Below are 20,269 nucleotides of genomic sequence, written 5' to 3' on the forward strand. Positions count from 1 at the left end.
CAGTGACGACCGCCCGCATCAGCGGCACCGCCTCCTGCAGCCGCTATTTGCAACACAAAACCAGATGATCGGTTTTATTTCGGATCTCCTCTGCGTTGCTGTCCGTCCGTGTTTTTAATCGAACGAGTCCGCGTCAGTTCGGCTCCTCCGTCATGCTCTTGGCGTTTCTCTGAAAGCGGCTGCGTGGACGTTCGAAGGGGACAAAGTGGAATATGCGTCCCCGGCCCGCTGAACCTGTTCCATCGCGCACACAAAGCCTGTGAAGCAGGCCGGGTTTTTTTCCTCACGCCGAGACGCCGCTGATGATGCTCAAACATGTCGGGGAACCATTACAAAGGGCACGAAGTCAGCTGCTGCATCAAATACTTCATTTTTGGATTCAATATCCTGTTTTGGGTAAGAGGTTTTATTTGGTCTTTTTACGCAGCTGCGCTTTTCTTCCAGGACAGAGACAGTCCAACAGGGAGGAGGGCCCGCGTCCTCATCGCATCGTATGGGGCTCCTCCGTCCACAGAGCCCGTCATTTTACTCTCAACGTATTGGTCCAGTACTGCTGGACTAGAGGCAGCTGCTGCTCAGTTCACAACACAGAGCTAATCGGCTTTTTGCAGTGGACTGACAGGCGCAGGCTGCAGGCTGCGGGCTTAGCACCCAGCTGGCTCCCACGTCCCCATGACGGCACAATTCGCCAGTCCGCGGTGTAACTGACAGGGGCGGATCTAGAAACCGTTTCACTGTGGTGGCCAAACGGGGGCCCGCGCTGGAGATCGGGTGGCGCGTTTGGAAAGTGGTGCGAAAGGGTTTCAAATCCGATTTATTTGCGGTTTTTTATTGTTCTGCTGTTGTTCTTTTTTTTTTTAGTGTTTTCCGAAAACGCTAAATTGTTTTCGAAAACAATATCAATCAAATTAATTGTTCTGAAAACAAGTATATACAGTATATAGACTCCAGATAGTAATGCACAAATAATAAACACAGGGGATGAGGTAAAAATCCGCCTTTCGCAGGGATAATCCAGTTGCAAAATATGTGAAACCACCTTAAATGTAGAGAATAACAATATAAATGTATCTGTTTATAATAGTGATTTATTTCAGCCTTAGATTTGCTCCGTTTTCTTTATGCTGAAAGTTCGACAGCAGGTGCCGAGCACCTTGTCACTCTGCCAGGGCTGAGATTATGGTGGTGGCCAGTCCCACCCTTCTGGGGGGATTTTGATCAGGATTCTGGTTCACCAGTCCCTGGACCTTCCAGATACAGGTGTATTTATCTCTTTTAAACAGATTCACTGTGCTCAGGTCATCTGCATTTAGACATATTTTACTTTAGTTACTTATTTGCAGTTATAGATTTTACATTAACTCAGTTGTAGATATGCTTCCACTTTAAATGAATCCTATTTGGTAAATTTTAATTTCATGTTGTAAAAAAGGGAAAACTTCCAAAAGGGGATGGATACCTTTTCTACGTGCTGTATGTTCTATGAAAACTATAAAGTATAAGAATTTATATTGTGACATTTCTATGATATTTTGTTTGTTTGGCTTGGAAAAGTTTTCAGACCCCCTTCACTCTTTGCTCTACACACTATAACAGGTAATGACAAACTTATAAAGATAATGTATAATTCTTTATTTAGTTAGTTATCTTAAAAATGTGAAAATGTTTTCCGACCCATTACCAGTTAACGAGTTACGCAGTTGTTTGAAATAAGCCAGGTGATGAGAGGCACTACAGTGTGTAAATACTTTTGAATTGAATTACTATAAAGCCCCGATTGATGGTGTGCAGTCACCTGCCTGACCAAGGTCCTTATTGCCCAGTTACTGTACTAAGTTTGGCATAAAAGCCACCTGTAGGAAAAGTCCTGGTGCTTCCAGACTTCCAGATAGACAGTGTGCTCCTGAAAACATAAAAACGCTTTAGAAATAATTTTATACCCACGTCCTGATCTGTGTCTTACCACACAACATGAATGTGGAGATCTACAGAGAGTTTCTTGACCTTCATGTCTTGATGGATTTTTTCCCTCAGGTGGACTCCAGTCAAGTTCTAGACCCGTCAGAAGAAACTTTAAAGCAATGAGGTTCCGCTGACTATTATATGGAGCCACAGTGAAAAGCTCTGAATATAACCAAATGTGTAAAGGAGAGCTTTCAGTTCAATTTTGATTGGTTTGATACAAAAAAACCAAAAAGAAATAATTTTTATTTGTAATTATAAGTTACCGCTGTTGACTGAGAAGCGAAAGTTGCAGTTTTTCCATTTCAAAATAAATGTACGAGGCAGTAAGATGTGTAAAATGTGGTGGAGGCTGAATATGTTAATAAAGAGACTGAAGAATGTAAAATGTGGCAACATGAAAGGACTGTATAAGAAGGAGGTGATGGGGCCGAGGGCGGAGAGGAAGCAGCCAGTCTGATCCCACATTGCAGTGATCTCAGAGAAAATGTTTCCGTACTTTGATTGAGTAGCAGTGTGACAGACTGAAACGACATGTCATCTCCACAGTAACTTGATATGACTGCGGTGTCTTTGCAGCTGCTGGGCATGGCCTTAGTTGGAATTGGACTGTGGGCGTGGAGTGAAAAGGTGAGCACAGACACGCTGGCATATAGTAATATGTACTGTGTTTGTAAACGATTTTACTTTTCTTTCATTTCATCTTTTAGTTATTTGGTTTTCTTTCTTAAAGGCCAAAATTAGACTAATGCTATTTCATGCTGAATTTATTGGTATGAATTGTGAGGCCACAATTACTGTTTGTAAGAACTGATAAAAACGTTGTGAGGTGTAGGGATGAGCACACAGAGAATTCCAAACCCTGTGCTCGGTTCTCCCTCAGCTGTAACGGAGATTCTGAGTCTCTTTTACTCAACATCAGGCAGCTGTGTTCAGTCAACACGCTCTGATAAACCCGCTGCACAAACACGGCAGATGGACTGAGGTGAGCGACAAGCTAACAAACACTGTGGGGCTTCTAGCAGCTTGCTCTGCTCAAAAGATTTGGGCCTTGAAATTCCAGTCTTCTGCTTTGTGCAGAATTTTTCTCCATTTTGATGGTAAAACAGAAGGTTCAAAATAACCCAATTGAGGCAAACAGAAAACCTGTCACGGAATCAGTTCTTACTTCCTGTTTAGCAGAGTATTCTCGATATAAAAATTCTAAAACTAGATGAATAGAGTTTTCGTTAGGACTTGTGTGTTTTTTCTGTCTCTGTGACCTCTTTTGACAAAGGTGTCTGAGCGACACAGCTGCCTGGTTCAGACTCCATGTGTTCATTATGCTCTGTCTCTTCCCTCCAGGGGGTTCTGTCCAACATCTCATCCATCACAGACCTAGGGGGTCTGGATCCAGTCTGGCTTTTCATGGTGGTCGGGGGAGTCATGTTCATTCTGGGCTTCGCCGGATGCATTGGAGCACTGCGGGAAAACACGTTTCTGCTCAAGTTTGTATGTTCCATGATTAGAATGTTTTCCGATCTGCATGCAAAGGAATGATGCCCGAATGACCCCAGTGTTAAAATCCTCTTTTTGTGTGTGTTGTAGTTCTCTGTGTTCCTGGGAATCATCTTTTTCCTGGAGCTGACGACGGGAATCCTGGCGTTTGTCTTCAAGGACTGGATCAAAGACCAGCTCAACCTGTTCATCAACAATAACATCCGAGCATACCGGGACGACATCGATCTACAGAACCTCATCGATTTCACTCAAGAATATGTGCGTTAATGGGACGAGCAGCTAAACTCATACAACATTCATTTACAGTCGAGCTCCAAAGTTCAGATTTGGCCTAAGAAAGTTTGATATGACAAAGTCATCGTACCAGCAATTAACCGATCGATTGTTTAACAAATAATTCCTATCAATTACGGAAGCGTCGAGGTCTGCGAACATTGTTAAACTTGTGGTAGTTTCTCACAGAAATCGACAGTTGCAGGCCTCTACTTTAGGTAAATAGACGCGTTGTTCTTTAAAAGTTACAAGCTGCTCTGATTAGTCAGAGCCAATCAGGTCATCAGTCCCACAAACCCATCTGACACACGGCCAAATGCTCTCGTGTTGTTCAACCAATGACGTGCGTTTATCTGTTTGTCCTTCCTGCTTGACTTTAGTGGGAGTGTTGTGGAGCGTTTGGCGCAGACGATTGGAACCTGAACATCTATTTTAACTGTACTGACGGGAATCCCAGTCGGGAAAAGTGCGGAGTTCCCTTCTCCTGCTGCACCAAGGACCCAGCGGTAAGAGTGTACTCATGGTCCCTTTGTAGAGTTCAACATGAACAGTACCTGTTCCTCAGTGTATAACCACATCACCTGCAACAATCAGTGTGTGTTCATACTCACTTGAGCCCCGCTCTTGTTCTTGTTGGTGCCCTACGACGCCGTGGTCGGCGCTATAGTTCACACCAGCTCAAAAGAAGCTCCCATAGAAGAAGAAAGAAAATGTTACCATTTATTTTAACACTTTCACGGTTTTGAGAAAGAAATTGAAGCAGAGTAAGAAGTGGTTATGTCAGGGTTCCCTGCACTTTCCGCAGTGAGCCCGAATCCAACTTAACATGTCAGATATTCCTGTGGTACACAGACGTCTCGCTTTTTATGAATGCTCCTTTAAAAAAATTATGCTTTTAAACAGGTTAAAATTTCAAATGTTTATTCTTTTTGTCCGTAGGAGGATGTGATAAACACCCAGTGTGGGTATGACATTCGAGCTAAACCAGTAAGTGACCCTTTATTTTACCAGAGCTTTGGTTGCAGACAAAGATCGACTGCAGGAAAAGTCTTTGCATTTAGCTGCGAGGTGTTGATAGAAGAATGGCCGTTAAGGTGAGGCAGTAGGGTCAAGAGGTCAAAGTGATAAGATACTTTACTTCCTTTATTCATATTCAGTTGAAATGTTCATTGCAGTTAGTTGATTTGGTTTAAGTGATTTTAATTTTGAAGTAGATCAAATAAAGCTGCTGATTGCTAATTGAATTTTTAAATTGATTTAAGTAAAGAGCAATTTTAGAGTGGAAACGTCTTTGATGTGACATATGGCCACAATCAATTGTAATCATTACAATAGTAATTAGTGTCACGTTTCCAAAATGTCTGCCTGACTTTAGGTCGATTTAATTTGGGAAATTGGCTTCTTTTCGTCTTTAAAATCAACCTCCGAAAAGAAAAGTCCAAATAAAAACGTATTTTGCCTTTGCATGTATACAGAAGACATTATTTTTGCTGCTAACCGAGCTAAAGGGTAACTGCCTCCGCCTTCCACCGTTTCAGCATTGGATGCACAGAAAGGAAACTGAAACCTTTTCATTAGGTGCAACTACAACATGTCAGATAGTTTTTACAGATGCGCGGTACTGCATGAGCGAAGTGTAAAGATAATGTCGCGTGGGAATCTCCACACAGGATTCAGAGCAGAAGGACTACATCAACGTGAAAGGGTGTGTACCACAGTTTGAGAAGTGGCTCCAGGACAACCTCACCCTGGTGGCTGGGATCTTCATTGGAGTTGCACTGCTGCAGGTCAGTCCCACTCGTATGTTGAAGCGTCACGGTGCTCCAGAAGTAAAATCTGAAACAAAAGCAACATTGTAATGGTGTTTTCCTCTTTCATCCACAGATTTTTGGGATTTGTTTGGCCCAAAACTTAGTGAGTGACATCGAGGCTGTGCGGGCGAGCTGGTGAGAAAAAGACCTTCTTCATTGCCGTCTCCTTCTCATACATTTAAGTCCTTTTCCCTTTTTCTCATTTTTGTCACTTGATTCCCATCTAGTTTTAACATGAGACACATAGAGATGCTGTATGTTAGATAACAAAAAGGAAAGTTACAAGTCAAAACAAATAGATTCTTTTTATCTCGTACATAAAAACCAAATGTACATCTCTGGTCTGCAGAGGTTTGTAGAAAAGGGTATTTTTAGGGTAAAGTGTCTGCAGCCATTAGATGCAAAGTTAGCAGAGCCAGCTGTATCATGTTAAACACTTGTCTGCAAAAGATGAATCTCCTGAGTGTAAAGACTCAGTATTTTATAAGATCATCAGTGTAAAAGGACCACGGATGTGAAATGCAATGGAACAATCAGTGTAACTGTCTCCACTCAGGCTGTAGGTGTCTTCATGTAGAAAACAGGTAGGAGCTTGAATTTAGCAGCGAGCTGCAGGAAGGACAGGGAGGAGAGTTTGCTGAGCTTTCCCATCGTCACAATGCCAAAACTCACCTCACGCCTCATTCTTCCTCCTCCATGCTTCATCAGGGTGCCCCCCCCTCTCTCCATGCGTCGACTCCCTCCTCACTCCAGCAAGAAAGCATCGGCTTACTACTCATGAGACACACACACATACACACACGCTGTATGTGTGTTTGTAGCCGGTGGGTGTGATGGATCCATTTGGTCATTTGTGTTTTGTCCTGAGCATTGCAGTGATTGGCTGGATGATCTATGTTTGGTGTTGTGTCCCAGCTAAGTTCTACATTTGCAAACTTAGAGCTGGATTCGCTGTAACCTTACAAGTGTAGTATGGAGGCAAAAATGTGCCATGGTACCAATCAACATAAATTAATGTGAATAAATATTATATAGATTTAGGATTTATATAATATTTAGATACAATATATGCAATATTTTATGTGAGATTAATCTTTTTAAATAAATTCTATTTTTAAATAATTGCAGAAAATTTGCTTTTCACCTTTTTTTGTGTTTTTCTAATTTTTATTTTTATGCGTGTTACTGTGCATTTTAATTCATTTTTAAACCAAAACTTATGGATGCAGTTAACAGAGACAAAAAGAGTCTATGGTTGTACTTTTCAATCATACTAATTTGGCGATTAGTCTTTGATTTCGATTTTATTCTTTGAAATTTCAGTAAACTCCCCCATTATGGATTGAATTAAATTGCTAATATGGTTTAAATTAAAGTCTTAATCAGGACCTTTGGGAAGTTGCATTGATGGAGTGAGGCTACTGAAATTTTAATAAAATATATGGTTTTTTTTTTAAAAACACACAAACATGGGAAACAGAAGAACCCGTAATGAAACGATTTGAAACTGACAATCAGTGATCAAAGAAAAAACATGAACAATTAAAGAAAAACTAAATCTGACTAATACAACAAATACAAACTGCCTAAACAAACATGATAGTTCTCTTTATCTAATAATAATTTCACAACCTTTGGAGGCAAACTCCAAAAGAAACAAACCAATTTCTGTAGCTCTCAGCGAGAATTCTGGACCTGCCAACAAGTGGTTTGGCCCAATGTTCTTCAGCAAACTGCTCCAACCTTAAACTTCTTATTAATATTCGCAGGAGCAGTCACAGCGACATCAAGCTGCTTGGAGCCTTGACCTTTGATATGCTTGTCTCCAATCCTCTCGTCCTCAGACAACTCCGTCCATTGCTTTAGTGTGGTACACACAATGATACCGAACAGCAGAGTAACTCCTTTTCTTTCATATCGGCTGAGCCCCTGGTTACACGATTAACCCTTAGATGCACGAGTGACTGGACCCTACATTTTGCCATTAAGTGGGTCAAAAATGACCTGAGTAAGAATCAATGTGTTTTTAAGCCACTTTTGTCATTTTGGTTAAAAATAACCATTTGTATTATAGTTTTGTCCACAAAAGAAGGATTTCGTGTTTGAAATATTTTTATTTTTCACTTGTTCAGCATTTTTTAAAACGTTTAGAAAATTTGAAAAGAAAATTACACAACAGCAATAGAACAATGTCAACATCCACTTATATAGCACTTTTTATCTAAAGCGCCTTGCAGTGTTCCTTCTCATTCACACACACACACACACACACACACACACAGCGGTGGCTGCCATGCAATGTGCTCACCAGACCCACCAGGAGAAACTGGGCGTTCAGTGTCCTGCCCAAGGCCACAAGGCCAAGACGGCGCGGGAATTGAACCACTGAGCCTGTGGTCCATGGATGACTGCCTTACCGTCTGTACTACAGCCACGTAATTTGTAGTACTCTCACACGAGTACATGCGTGTGCGTGTGTATAACTCTCTTTTCTTGCCTTCTTGTCTCATCACAGTTGTGACAAACTACCTGTTTCTGACTGTGAGCATTGCATAGAGGTACTTTGCATTTCCCACACCGAGTGTTGACTTTATGATCTGTGTTACCTGAATGTGCTGAATGACAAGCAAACCACTGATCAATATGTAGCTATATAAATAAATGCACACATACATGCGCAGACACACACACACAGGCAATACATACAGTAATAGGCTAATTTGATGATAGATGATAACACACAGTATTTTACACAATAGTCATGAATGACACACACAAACACACACACACACAGTACATACACTAATGTTAGCTTTATTTTTTTTACCTCAGAAATGTGTGTGCTTGTCCTTCATGACTATAGTGTGAAAGAGTCTGCGTGGTCCACAGAATAAACTACAATTTCATAAAATGTATAAATAGTAGGTTAAACATTTAATTTCAATAACGTGTTTTTTAAGAAATAACTGGACTATGAAATGATAACTTTTCATTACGAAGATATTGGAAGAAAACGACCTCACCGGGTCATTTTTGACCCACTTATGCATCTAAGGGTTAAAGATGTGGAATCCTAATGAATTTTTTTTTTTTTTTTTTAAATATGTCACTATTCTTACTAATCTGTTCAGGCCATTTTCATTTGTTGTATTATTTTACTATTCTCTTCAAACATATTTATTTATTATTTTTGTCAGTTTCAAGTCAGAGAAAACTGTGGGTTTCTTCTTTTTAGGGATGTCTCAGAGCCAATACCAGTATCGGGCATCGGGCCCGATGTTGTCTTCATGTACTTGTACTGTTACAACCAAAAAAAACAAATCTGTGATTTAGAGCCGTGATGACAACATGAGTCACATGCAAGCTCTGCTGCAAATTCTAGTTTCTACAAGTCATACTCATGTTTCCCAGGAATATTTTAAAAACCTTGAATATTTGTGACAAAAATTGGCAACCATGAGGGTTATACACTGATCAGGCATAACATTACAATGTAATTATAAGAGGAGTTGATACTAATGTCTTGGCCACTTTAAATGAAGCGGCCAAAACAATAGAAACACATCTTCTTATAATGCACTGCAGTACAACTCCCCCACCCACTCTGACCTCAGTACAGATAGTAGAATTATCACCTTTCTGACAGTTTCAACCTGAAAACTGAGAAATTATTACCTCGTAAAAGTAGAATTCATGGCAGAGCCACTGTTCTGGATTGTATCAAATTGCACAGGTGGTCATAATGTTATGCCTTATCTGTGTATATAGTAACTAGAACATTACCTGAAGCTCTGTTATTTTGTCTTCATATTTCTATGTAGACTCTACAGTCCAAGTTGTCCATGCTTCTCCATCCAGAATTTGACTACAAATCTTCTTATTTTCTCTTCTTTTTTTGTTTGTTTGTCAGTGAAAATCGCTCCGTTTATTAAAAACAGGTTGCCGCCATATTGGTTTTTGGCGTAGAAATGTCTGAATTTCCATTCTTGACGGATTTGCTTATCTACAAAGGATTGCCGAGGACTTACTGTCCAGCAACTCATACTATAAGCAAAATTGTTTAGTACTTATTTAGTATGTATTGAGACTTGAATATAGAATATAAGTACTTGTACTTGGAAAAAGTGGTAACGGGACATCCCTACTTTTTTTTTTTTTTAATGGAAGGGTATAAATAGTTTCATCCCCACCTGTAGGTCAGAAATAATCTGAATAACAATTGTCAGTGTGGCTGCATGCCAGTGATTTTCCTACGTGTCCCTGCTGAGCTGTAGCTGTGGTTCTTTGCATTAATAAGCCTTGGAGTCACGTGACTTAGACAACAAACCTTTCTTTCTTTCTGTCTTTCCACCCTGTTCACTGTGACTGTGTCCATCTAAAGACCTTTGTCTGTCTCAACTTGTAATCCTACGTCTTTCCTCTCCATCTTGTGGCGTAGACCACTGATCCTTTGCAGAGAAACAAGCCTTTCTAAGCCGTCCCACCCAAACCCTCATTCAACCACTTTCTGCTCTTTACTGTACTGAACTTTTACGTGAAGATTGTTGAGCAATAGGAGTCTTGGAACCGTGTTGGTGAGTCATGTTTTTTGACTTGATTTGACTGTTTCATGAGTTCATCTCCGTCCTCTTTTCCAGTTTCTTTACCTGACACTGAAGCAGTGTTTCAACTTTAACAGGTGACCTTTTTTCAATGAAGTACATTTTGATACATTTACTGTAGTAGTTACCATGATCATATACATAGTATTTTTGCTCATTAGATTTTGCCTCTAATTTTCTTTCCTCTCAGTCTTTGAACACACCTCCTTGAGCACATCAGGGAGCATTCTGAAGATGCCGTTGATCACTTTACTTTACTGGACCAGCACCTTTTTCCAAGGCACTGATGTCTGCAAAAAGATCTGTAAATAACACCGTGTGACTACTGTAAAACATTAACTGTTGGAGAGGATGAATAAACATCACAATGCACCAGTTTTGATAGCTATCTGTAGAGACTAGGAGTTTTGATACATCTTTTTAATATTAGAGCTGTATTTTTCACTGTGGAAATAATATTCCATTGCTAAATCCATCATATATGACTGGGACAACACACGTACTTCTGTCAAAGTTCAGTGTTTGCTTCTTTTTTTTTTTTTTTTAACCCGAGACACAGGTGTACAGGGACAGAAATGTTTGCTTGTTTTGGACTGAAAGCTGGACGTCTTTTTTTTTTTTTTTTTTTATAAAGACAAGAAGCACTTGTCCGATTTTCAAATTGCTACTTACAATTCTAGTCTGAAACTCCCCCTAGATGACATCATGTGGAGGAGCTTTTCAGTTATACGAAGTCATCTAGAAAATCTCCTTCATTTGTAATTTTCCAGTTAGCAGCAGAGTAATATTTAGATGTAAGGAATTAAAAAGTAAAATACCATTCAAATCCATCTATGCCTCAAACTGGAATCATGGGAAGCAAGTTGAAAATCTGTGAGACCTGCCTTCACGGGCATATGTGTTCAAGCAGCAAGGAATTCTTCAGCTATGACTGTGTCTCACTACTGAATATCTACAAACTTTTATTTGTTGCACTAACGGTGAATTTGAATTCTCGTTCAACGTGCAGTGTGGATATTTGTGCATACTGTCGTGATGGAGCAGTTTAGCCATAAACTCTCAGCACTAAAAAGGAAGTAGCCACAAATTACTAAATCTTTGTAGACTCATGAGTTACTACTCAACTAACGAACAGAAAGAGACATTCCAGTGTTTTCCTGTGGTAGTGTTCTTCAGATTAGAGACCTGTACACTTAAACGCTCCTGTTTAACAGTAATGAAAATGGTCAGACTGACTTTTATTGTCTAGTCGGATTTCTAACTCTGTTTGCTTAGATCGGCTGATTTCCCCCTGATTTTAAACCATTTTATTTAAGTGGTATTACAACAGCTTGTGCTGAAGAAAAACACTTGGAGATCTTTCGTTAAAAAAAAAAAAAAGAATAAAGTCAGAATCGGGTAATCACATGCCATACTGTCTCGATCTTTCCCCTTCTCCATACTAACTTAGCAGCATGAGTAGGCTTAAAAAGATGGACAAAACCTGCAGTGCTGAGGCTCCATACAAAAGATTTGGATGATTTAATGATTTGGGAAATTAATCTGAAGTTTAATGATTTGGGTAACTTAATCCCTTGTGGTGCATCTCACACAGTACTGTATGAAAACATGCTCTTGCAGTTGCTCTATAATGAATCACTGTAAGGACGGAGAGGGAGAACGAATGAAGCATCCAGTGGCAACATTTATGTGCGATTACAACTACTGCAAAATAAAAATCTGAATAATTTGATTTCCTATCAAATTGGGACTAAACTTTTTCTTAACGAGTGTGGTTTGGTACGTCCTGGATCATCTCCACATTACATACAAAGAGCTTATCATTTTTAAATGGTTACTGTTGCAGTCATGACGATTTGGAAGATCCCTTTATTTTGTAGATGAAGGATGTTCATGTAATTATACATAAGTGAGTACAAATGTAAATGTGTATAATCATTCATTTCATATTGTGATTATTACCTAGGCCAAGGACTAAATGTTGGTGCAGAACATTTTAAAGTTTTAATAAAGTGCGGTGGGAAGTAATTTGAGGTGGAAAATATTACAACAGCAGATTTAGCAGATGAGTGAGGAAAGTGAGTGAACACATTCAATATTTGTGTCTGTTGCACTTGAAACAAATCCGGCACATTTATCCCGTGACTGCCTTTCACTGTGTGTGTGTGTGTGTGTGTTTTGATGCAGATGTGATCAGGCCCTGCAAAACTGAATATATGACAATTTTCAAATCATGTTCAGGGATAAAATATCTCATTTGAAAATATGAAGTGTTACAATGTCTCTTCTGGATGGTTTAAAAATTCCCCCGCCCCCTCACAGCATGTATAACTTGTTCCATGTGTTTTCTTACCCTGTTCAGATGAGTATTGTGGTGGATCAGGTGTGATACATTCTGAAATGTGAGGTGCTTAAAGGGATACATACTGTTGCTGATATGTATATTTCTGGTATTAATTTGGTTTTATATTTTCCCTGTTGTGTTGGAAAACATTCAGTACTACTTAAGTGGATTTGTCACTCTAAACTTTATATGCCAGAGTTTGGATGCTCTGAGGTGTGTTAGATGTCCACAGTATTTCCTTAAAGCGTAATGTAACTACCTCCTTTCATTTCCTCGTCTCACGTCCCACTGAAATTTGACTTATTTTAATAAGGTAAAATTAATTATTAAAGGTAATAAAAACATTTTTGAGGTGTGTTTTTTTTTTTTAACTGTATTGTTGGCAGAGAGAGCTCACAAATGTGTTTATGATTTGCACCTCCCACACATCATCTGTCAGTGTTTCTGGACATCTTCGCCGTCTGTCACTGTTGATACAAATGATTCTAAATTCTTGTTATTGCAGACAACTAGATTTTACAAAGCAGACTCAGGCTTGAAGTTTGCTTTTGAAAATGCCATTGCCTTATTTTAGACAGTTACTGCAAATGCATTGAAAAGACAAGTTCTAGGCAACTGTAGGAAGTGTGATTTACGGCAAAGACATCTGTGAATAAAGAAACTTTTAACTTGAGTAAAAAAAAAATAAAAAAAAAAGGCTTTAGTTTTTAATACAGACTGGATGCAACTTGACTGTGAGAAAATGAAGAGGGAGAGAAGGAGTGCGACTGCTTATGAAGTCAGTGTGAAGATGCTCTTAAGCACAAATTTGCCTGTAATAAAACATTTACATTTAGTCCTTTAGCAGGCGCTTTTTTCAAAGTGACGTACAAGGAAGCAAAAATCTAAGTAAAGGTGAAAACTTCAAAGCAAAGTCCTGTCAGAAAAGTGTTCACAGTTCACGAGATGCAAGTGCGAGAAAGAGCAGAAAGGAAGTTTTTTTTTTTTTTTTTTTTTTTTAAGAGATTTAAGTTCATAGGAAGGTGCGGAAGAGTTATATATATAGGGAGCGAGTTCGCTGAGTGAGTCTGTTTAGCTCATTCCACCATCATGGCATCACTGAGCTAAGGAGTTTACTAAGAAAAAACACACAAATAAAAAAATAAATCAATCCCTGGGATGCTGGAGGAAGAAAAACATTAACCATCACTAGCTATCATCTTTTATTATCTGCTGAGTTACAATCCTCCAAATGTACAACTCATGACATTTACAACAAACATTTACGCTTATAGTATTTTACGTAGTTACTATGGATACATCTCCACTGGTATGTGTCTTTAGAAGAGCACAAATCTGATAAACAACCATTCATACGTAAAAAAAAAAAAAAAAAACCAAACAAAAAAAAAAAAAAAAAAAAAAAAAAAAAACAAGGGCCCCAGACCAGGAAACACACCGTGGCATTAACAGGGTGTAGGTTCTGTGTCGCGCATGCTGAGATATGCATGTTCGCAGAAACCCCTTCGACGCATCAGCAAGAGGGACCTGTCCTCTGGAGGGAAACATGCTGCTGTGGGGGTTGTGTGGTAACAACTGTATTCACTTACTTTATCCGTCTCCACGCTGCCTAACCCACAACATGCATTTGAACAGACACATGCAAACTGAACTCACACTTGTAGGAACGGCGGCAGCTTGTATTCATGCTGTTACGCTCCCTGCATTACATATAGAACATCGCTGCTGAATTTGAGATTTCTGGGGCACCATGTATCAAAACAGGATGAGGAAGAGAATCCTGTTGTACTTCAATCTATTCTTCTAACTTTGTAATCTCTTGCTAAAATGTATTTTAATTTTTCATTGTTCTTGGCTGCTCTTTTAAAAACATTTAAAAAATTTTATTGGTATTTTCTTGAATTCTGTCCAAAGCACTACAAACAAAGGATTTTACCCGTAGACATTTGGCTATGCAGAGTCCAAACATTGATGAAGCAATAAATAACTGTACTAATTTTTATCAGCCACTCAGTGACTAAAGGTTCAAAGTGCAAAACCTTGACACGTTGTATGATAAATTAGATCAGAGACTTCTGTCAATGGGTAAACTGATAAAGCTTTGTATTTCCACTGAACAAAAGAAAAGAAACACACTTTTAATTTCTTATGACCTATTTTTGGCATAAACCTGTTTTAACACAGCTGAACTGAATTCAACTAACAAAGGCAGACTATTCTCTTCACCAGGCTCTTCCATGATTATCTTTCAGCAATGGGGTGGAAACGTGCGGAGCCTCTAACGTCACCGTTATAGCTGTTGGACCAGGGGGCACGTTTTTCGGGCAACCGTGGAATTAAAAATCTGAATACAATTTCTAGATACGAGTCTAAAAGTGCAAAAACAAGACTGGAGTTGTCAGTAGAGGAGAGGCTGTACTTTAGAGTATGCAGGTGGCAGAGTGGTAAAATGAACACTGGCACAGGACTAAAACATGCACAGTTTCTAGTCAATTTATACTTGAGCTACATGGACACGACTGGGCACATCATGGGCGGCTGCTTTTTGTTCAAAATTAAAGAAAGAAATCACGACAGAAAGATCATTTTTTGTTCTTTTGTGCACATTTTGACTGGTGGGTTACCGGCGGATGGTATCACAGCTATGGTCATAAAAGAGTCATCTCTTAATCTATTGCATTAGGCTGTCTATGGCGCTTCAGCTTATGTGGAGCTACTTGTAGCAGGAGATGCATGCACAAGTAGAGGTGGGGACTAGGGCTAGACTGATGTGTCAATTGAAATATATACCAGCAAGTCTGTGGTATCCACTGGGAAAAACAACAAAAATAAGAAATAAATAAATCATGCTCACCGGACATTTAAGGGGCATCAGTCTGTAAAGCCTGAAAATAGAAGTTGCCTCACCCTCATTGAGGGCCTGTGAACCCACCTAACTAGATCTCATTATTATGGCTTTCAGAGGGGACATTTGATTTGAATCCCACAGTGGTCGTAAAAACTGTTCCACAGGCCTAGAATCCATTCTCTTCTGGTTGATTTAAAAAAAAAAAAAGTAAATCAGAAAATACACAAATGTAGGATTCCAATTTAAAACAACATCAGTCTAACCCCAGTGGAGGAGGGGCAGAGGGTCGAGGGGTCGAGACGTGATTGTATGTCTGGCTGGCAGTTAACATGACATGGTACCTTGGCACATGACGATGGGGCACAGGGGAGAGCAGTCATGAGGTGCCATTGGGTGATTAGGTGTTCAGGCAGGCATTTGGGTGGGTGGGGCTGGACACAGTCATTTAGCTCTGGGCAGTTAGTCGCTGCTCTGTGAGCGATGCCTGGTGTGATACTGTCTTGTTTTCGTGAGCCCTCAACTTGGACACTACGTCGATGAACGCCAGGCCCTGGACCTCCTTGTGAAGGGGTTCTAGAAAGAGAAGACGAGAGAAAAAAAATCGGGTACTGAACTGCTACAAGACATTTCATGTAAAAATCTGAAGTAGGAAGAATTTCTGCATAGGTTTAGTTCACAGTCTCGTAACGGTATAAACAAAATGTAGTAGAACAAATGGCTGAAGGAAAACTTCTATTCTGCACGAAATAAGGCTGCTGTACTGATTAAGTTGCTACTGTGTTAGTGTTTATTGTATTGCATTTAGCAAGATAAGTAAAAATAAAGTGCGACTTTAACATGAACAGATTTCCCTTTAAAAGCAAATTACAGCGGGGAAAAAATAGAGAAAAGTGCACTTTTTAATGTTTCACAAAAGTCCCACATGAATAGCAGATAATTGCACTCAATTGTGAAATCAAATAAAAAATAAACAAAATAATATACTTTATATATATATATATATATATATATATATATATATATATATATATCTGCTATAAAATAATCCAAGAGAAACCTGAAGACTTTCACATAATAATTAATGGTCTCACCTGAACCCATGACTGAACAGATGAGTATCATAGAGTTGTACTTGATCTCTGGAGCACTCCTCTCATCTGACAGCAGCTTGTGAAGCACAGACACCAGGTTGGCTCCAACAAAGTCCTTCTCAGCGGCAACTGAAATTCAGAAAGTGCCAGTGTGTTACTATAAAAGGATATAAGGACACGTTTTGGACGTCGACGACGTAAGCTTCATAGCAGACTGTCGAGTTTAGTCGGAAGATGTGATAAATAATGCAAACTAAAACACTTTGCTCCTATTCTCAGATGTCAGAGTCAGCTGGGGCTTAAATATATCAATATACAGTATGTACACTGTAATACTCATATGATCTTTCATCCTGTGTCTGTCCATCCGCATCCACTCAAAACATGTGAACTGTATATTTATGTACTTTTAGTTGGAGCAACCAATACAAGGGTTGGCCTGTTCCATTTTCCACTTTCCAAGTATGTGTGTATCCTGCACTACTATCAGCTTCTGTTCATGATCTTTTAGATCCCAAACAGTATTTGATTAAACACAACATTAAGCAGATTATCAGTAATAGTCTCCTTGCTCTTGACTCTCAGTGAGCGAATCATCACTGATTCAGGGTTTTATTGAATTAGGTATATTATCACCAATTAAAAATGATCTTGACTCAAATTCCTTTTATTTCAAATTGAATTTAAACAAGCCAAAATTCAGATTGAAAATGCAAATAAACAATGACTGAGGTACAAATTTCATCCATCCCTGCTCTTACCCAAATCCAGTGCTGCTATGAGACCCAAAGCCACTAGCGCTTCATTCTGCATAATCATATGCTCACTAGTTGCCATGGTAACTAGGTGCTTGACGCCTCCTCCCTGGATGACAGTTCTGACAACTTCCTGAAATTCAAACGCACAAAAAAATCGTATTAATAATCACTTTAACAAACCATCCATAAGATGTATTTTCTGATAACTAAAGGAATGATTATTGAGTATTATTTAGAGTAAAGACAAGTACTATCTGGTAATTATGGCTATAACAAGGAAAGAAAATACTAACACATTTTCTGCCCTCTACATTTTAGTAACTTTTAAAATAAGTCATCCAAAAGAGAAAAGAAACCTCTGCCCTAGACCAAGTACAGACAGTACAGGAGCGACTCTTAATGCAGATCGACAGTATTACGTCTTATATCAGGGTTAATGCCCAGTTCATCAAGTTATTCTTTTGACTTAACCCTTTTTAATAGCACATACACTAAGATGCAAATGTGTGATGTGAGAGGACACGTTTCTGAAGCACTGCTCACATATCTATTGCAGTCATTCCTAATGTCATTAATTTGACCTGGAGCTTAATAAGCAGCAGAAATTAGATTAAGATGTTAATTTTTGTTTGTGTATTCATTGACAATTGTTAAATGAATGAATAATTGTTGGTCCTGTCCAGGATGACAATTGGGATCGGCTCACGCACCCTGAGATCTGGCTAAAGATAATGGATGAATGAATGGCTAGTCTCAAAACTGTGTATGTGATGCGTCTGACCTTTGACTTGCTGTGTCGAATGAGGGCTGATAGGAGCCTGTTTGACTCGCCCATCACTCCTGCGTGATCTTTGGCTTCACACCACTCTACTAGCCGCTCCACCAGTTTCCCATTGGTTCCCAGCTGGTCTGCTGCTTCAGCTAACCCAATGCACACAGCACACAAGATTACTGTAAAACATTCTGTTGTCTACAGTCACCAAAATAAATACATAAAAAATACTCAACTACATTCAATTATTATAAGTCTCTCATTTTGAAGATATAAAACATGTGAAACCAAGTTTATAAAACATGTGTGTCCAATGACTAAAGAATATTGGCCATGTTTTAAGTAAACGTATGTTAGAATTTACAGCTGCTGTTCTCTGACTCTAAATATTAAAACTCCTTTAAGGACACAGAAATATTAAAATCTCTTACCTTGCGTATCAATGAGCATGCGTAATGTTCCTAGTAGTTTAAACTGCACTGGAGGCATCTCTGATTGCAGGAACTTCAACACCACATCTGCTACACCCGCTGACAGCATCTTGGATTTGTTTACCACTGGAGAGACGAGGCAAGTTTTTCACTTTGCATTGTATTTTATGCCTCTGTACAGATTTAACTATCAGCAGTACAATATTAACTTCTACCACAACAATTGCAGATGGCAACTGTCAAAGACTGGGGTAACAAAAAAGTGCCTAAAATATATGTGCAGTGTGCCAGCAAAAGGAGAAACACTGCCTCATGGTTGTAGGCCCCCCACTACTAAAGTTGCCAATGACTTGCATGTCTGTCCAGACTCATTCTAATCAGTTGATCCATGAGTACCCCACGGCCTTCCTGACGGACCAGTCTTATGTCCTAAGCCTACTTGACACGGTGAACTACAAGACCCCCCTGTCTGCACTCTCTGACTTGGGCATATCTGAAACAGTTCTGGCCTGGCTAGAGTCTTACTTATCTGGATGAACATTCAAGGTATCCTGGCAGGGTCATGTTTCTAACTCTTACAGTCTCTACCAGTGTGCCGGAGGGGTCAATTCTTGGTCCTCTCATTTTTTATTTATTTAAAAAAAAAAATAACACAATCTATACTGTCTCCCTGGGTTCAAGCTGACGGTCTCACCACGCATTTCTGCCTGACTGAGACAACTGACTGGATGAGATAAAGACTTTTTCAGCTCAACCTCTCCATGACAGAAGTTCTAGTCTTTCCAGCTAGACCTCCAAAACTTTTTAGCTCAGTGGTCACACTATGGTGGAACAAGCTTTCTAAATCTGTTTCCTATGACTTGCCTTGTACCTCACTTGGATAAAAGTGTCTGCCAAATTACTGAATGAATGATATGTAAATTTTCAAAGGGATGCGTGTAACAATTCTGAAGAGCTTCACAATATACTACCACGGTATCTCATTCCTGAGATATTGTGTTCACAACCGTATAAGAGACGAGAATAAAAATGCCTAGAGCCATGGATGTTGCCAGTGCAGAGGGATGTCACAATACGACAACTTCTAACTCTGATCCAATATCTTGAAAAATATTTCATACCATTCTTAATATCAAGTGGAAAGATTGACACTACATCAAGCCTGAAATATTGGATTTTTATTAAAAGATTTATATAACAAGGCTACATAGAGACGTGATGTATGCATATGTACTCTGCTCTAGCTGTGTAGTTTCTTAGTTTCATTTGAGTTTGCATCACTCTTTTCCATCAAATACAGATTGTAAGGTTTGCTGGGACTGTGTATGTTTTATTGTTGTTCTTTTCATCTCAGCTACAGTCTAATAAAATACGACACATTTTAGATTTTAATAAGTCCTTTAAAAAATAACTTAATACGAAACAATTTTAACAAATCTTGAAAATTAGGTCAAGTTAACAGTATGTTACTGTTTCAAACACAACAGCATCTAACTTGATTTATGAGTATTTTCTTATTAAATGAAAGTCTCCTGTCTGAGATTCCTTAATATGCCTTTAATTACAAAACCTTTTCTAAACACAGCAATGAACCCACTCCGTTAAAGTTAGGTTTATTTTTAACAACTAAAAACAAGTAGCTTTACAGGAGAAACAATGGATATCAATGATTGATTGTTTAGGCACATTTACAGGACATTCACGCTTCTTTCAGGCTGCTGATTGCTCAGCTGATGCTGCTGTCCTCCCACACACACTGAATACAGTGCAGGATGAAACCTTCCAGCAGCCTCACAGCTAGAAGGTTGCAGATTTGAGCCTTGGTGGAGTTTGTATGTTATGCCCGTGCTTGCATAGGTTTCCTCCCACAGTCCAAAA

At 39.2% G+C, this 20,269-nt stretch overlaps 2 protein-coding genes across 9 annotated transcripts in view; one reads left to right on the forward strand and one right to left on the reverse strand.

Moving 5' to 3' along the window:
* tspan5a (tetraspanin 5a) overlaps positions 1-20,269 on the forward strand; it is a 20,443-nt gene continuing 174 nt past the window's right edge. The window contains exons 1-12 of one of the 6 annotated variants that reach the window (XM_067523046.1): positions 1-396; positions 1,555-1,596; positions 2,542-2,592; positions 3,307-3,453; positions 3,550-3,720; positions 4,116-4,241; positions 4,675-4,722; positions 5,406-5,522; positions 5,620-5,681; positions 8,062-8,104; positions 10,184-10,224; positions 10,338-12,835. In XM_067523046.1, the coding sequence (XP_067379147.1) occupies positions 2,551-2,592; positions 3,307-3,453; positions 3,550-3,720; positions 4,116-4,241; positions 4,675-4,722; positions 5,406-5,522; positions 5,620-5,681; positions 8,062-8,104; positions 10,184-10,224; positions 10,338-10,344 (804 nt within the window). In that variant the 5' untranslated portion in view covers positions 1-396; positions 1,555-1,596; positions 2,542-2,550 and the 3' untranslated portion in view covers positions 10,345-12,835. The other 5 variants (XR_010915681.1, XM_067523042.1, XM_067523043.1 and 2 more) reach the window with 5 other exon arrangements.
* The window catches only part of rap1gds1 (RAP1, GTP-GDP dissociation stimulator 1), a 25,986-nt gene continuing 20,069 nt past the window's right edge, over positions 14,353-20,269 (reverse strand). For all 3 annotated transcript variants that reach the window (XM_067523038.1, XM_067523037.1, XM_067523039.1), the window contains 5 exons: positions 18,392-18,517; positions 17,970-18,109; positions 17,192-17,318; positions 16,431-16,559; positions 14,353-15,912 (listed from right to left, as the gene is read on the reverse strand). In XM_067523038.1, the coding sequence (XP_067379139.1) occupies positions 15,785-15,912; positions 16,431-16,559; positions 17,192-17,318; positions 17,970-18,109; positions 18,392-18,517 (650 nt within the window). In that variant the 3' untranslated portion in view covers positions 14,353-15,784. The remainder of the gene's footprint in view (positions 15,913-16,430; positions 16,560-17,191; positions 17,319-17,969; positions 18,110-18,391; positions 18,518-20,269) is intronic.

Source organism: Channa argus, chromosome 12, assembly GCF_033026475.1.
Source record: "Channa argus isolate prfri chromosome 12, Channa argus male v1.0, whole genome shotgun sequence".
In the NCBI taxonomy this organism is placed as follows: Eukaryota; Metazoa; Chordata; class Actinopteri; order Anabantiformes; family Channidae; genus Channa; species Channa argus.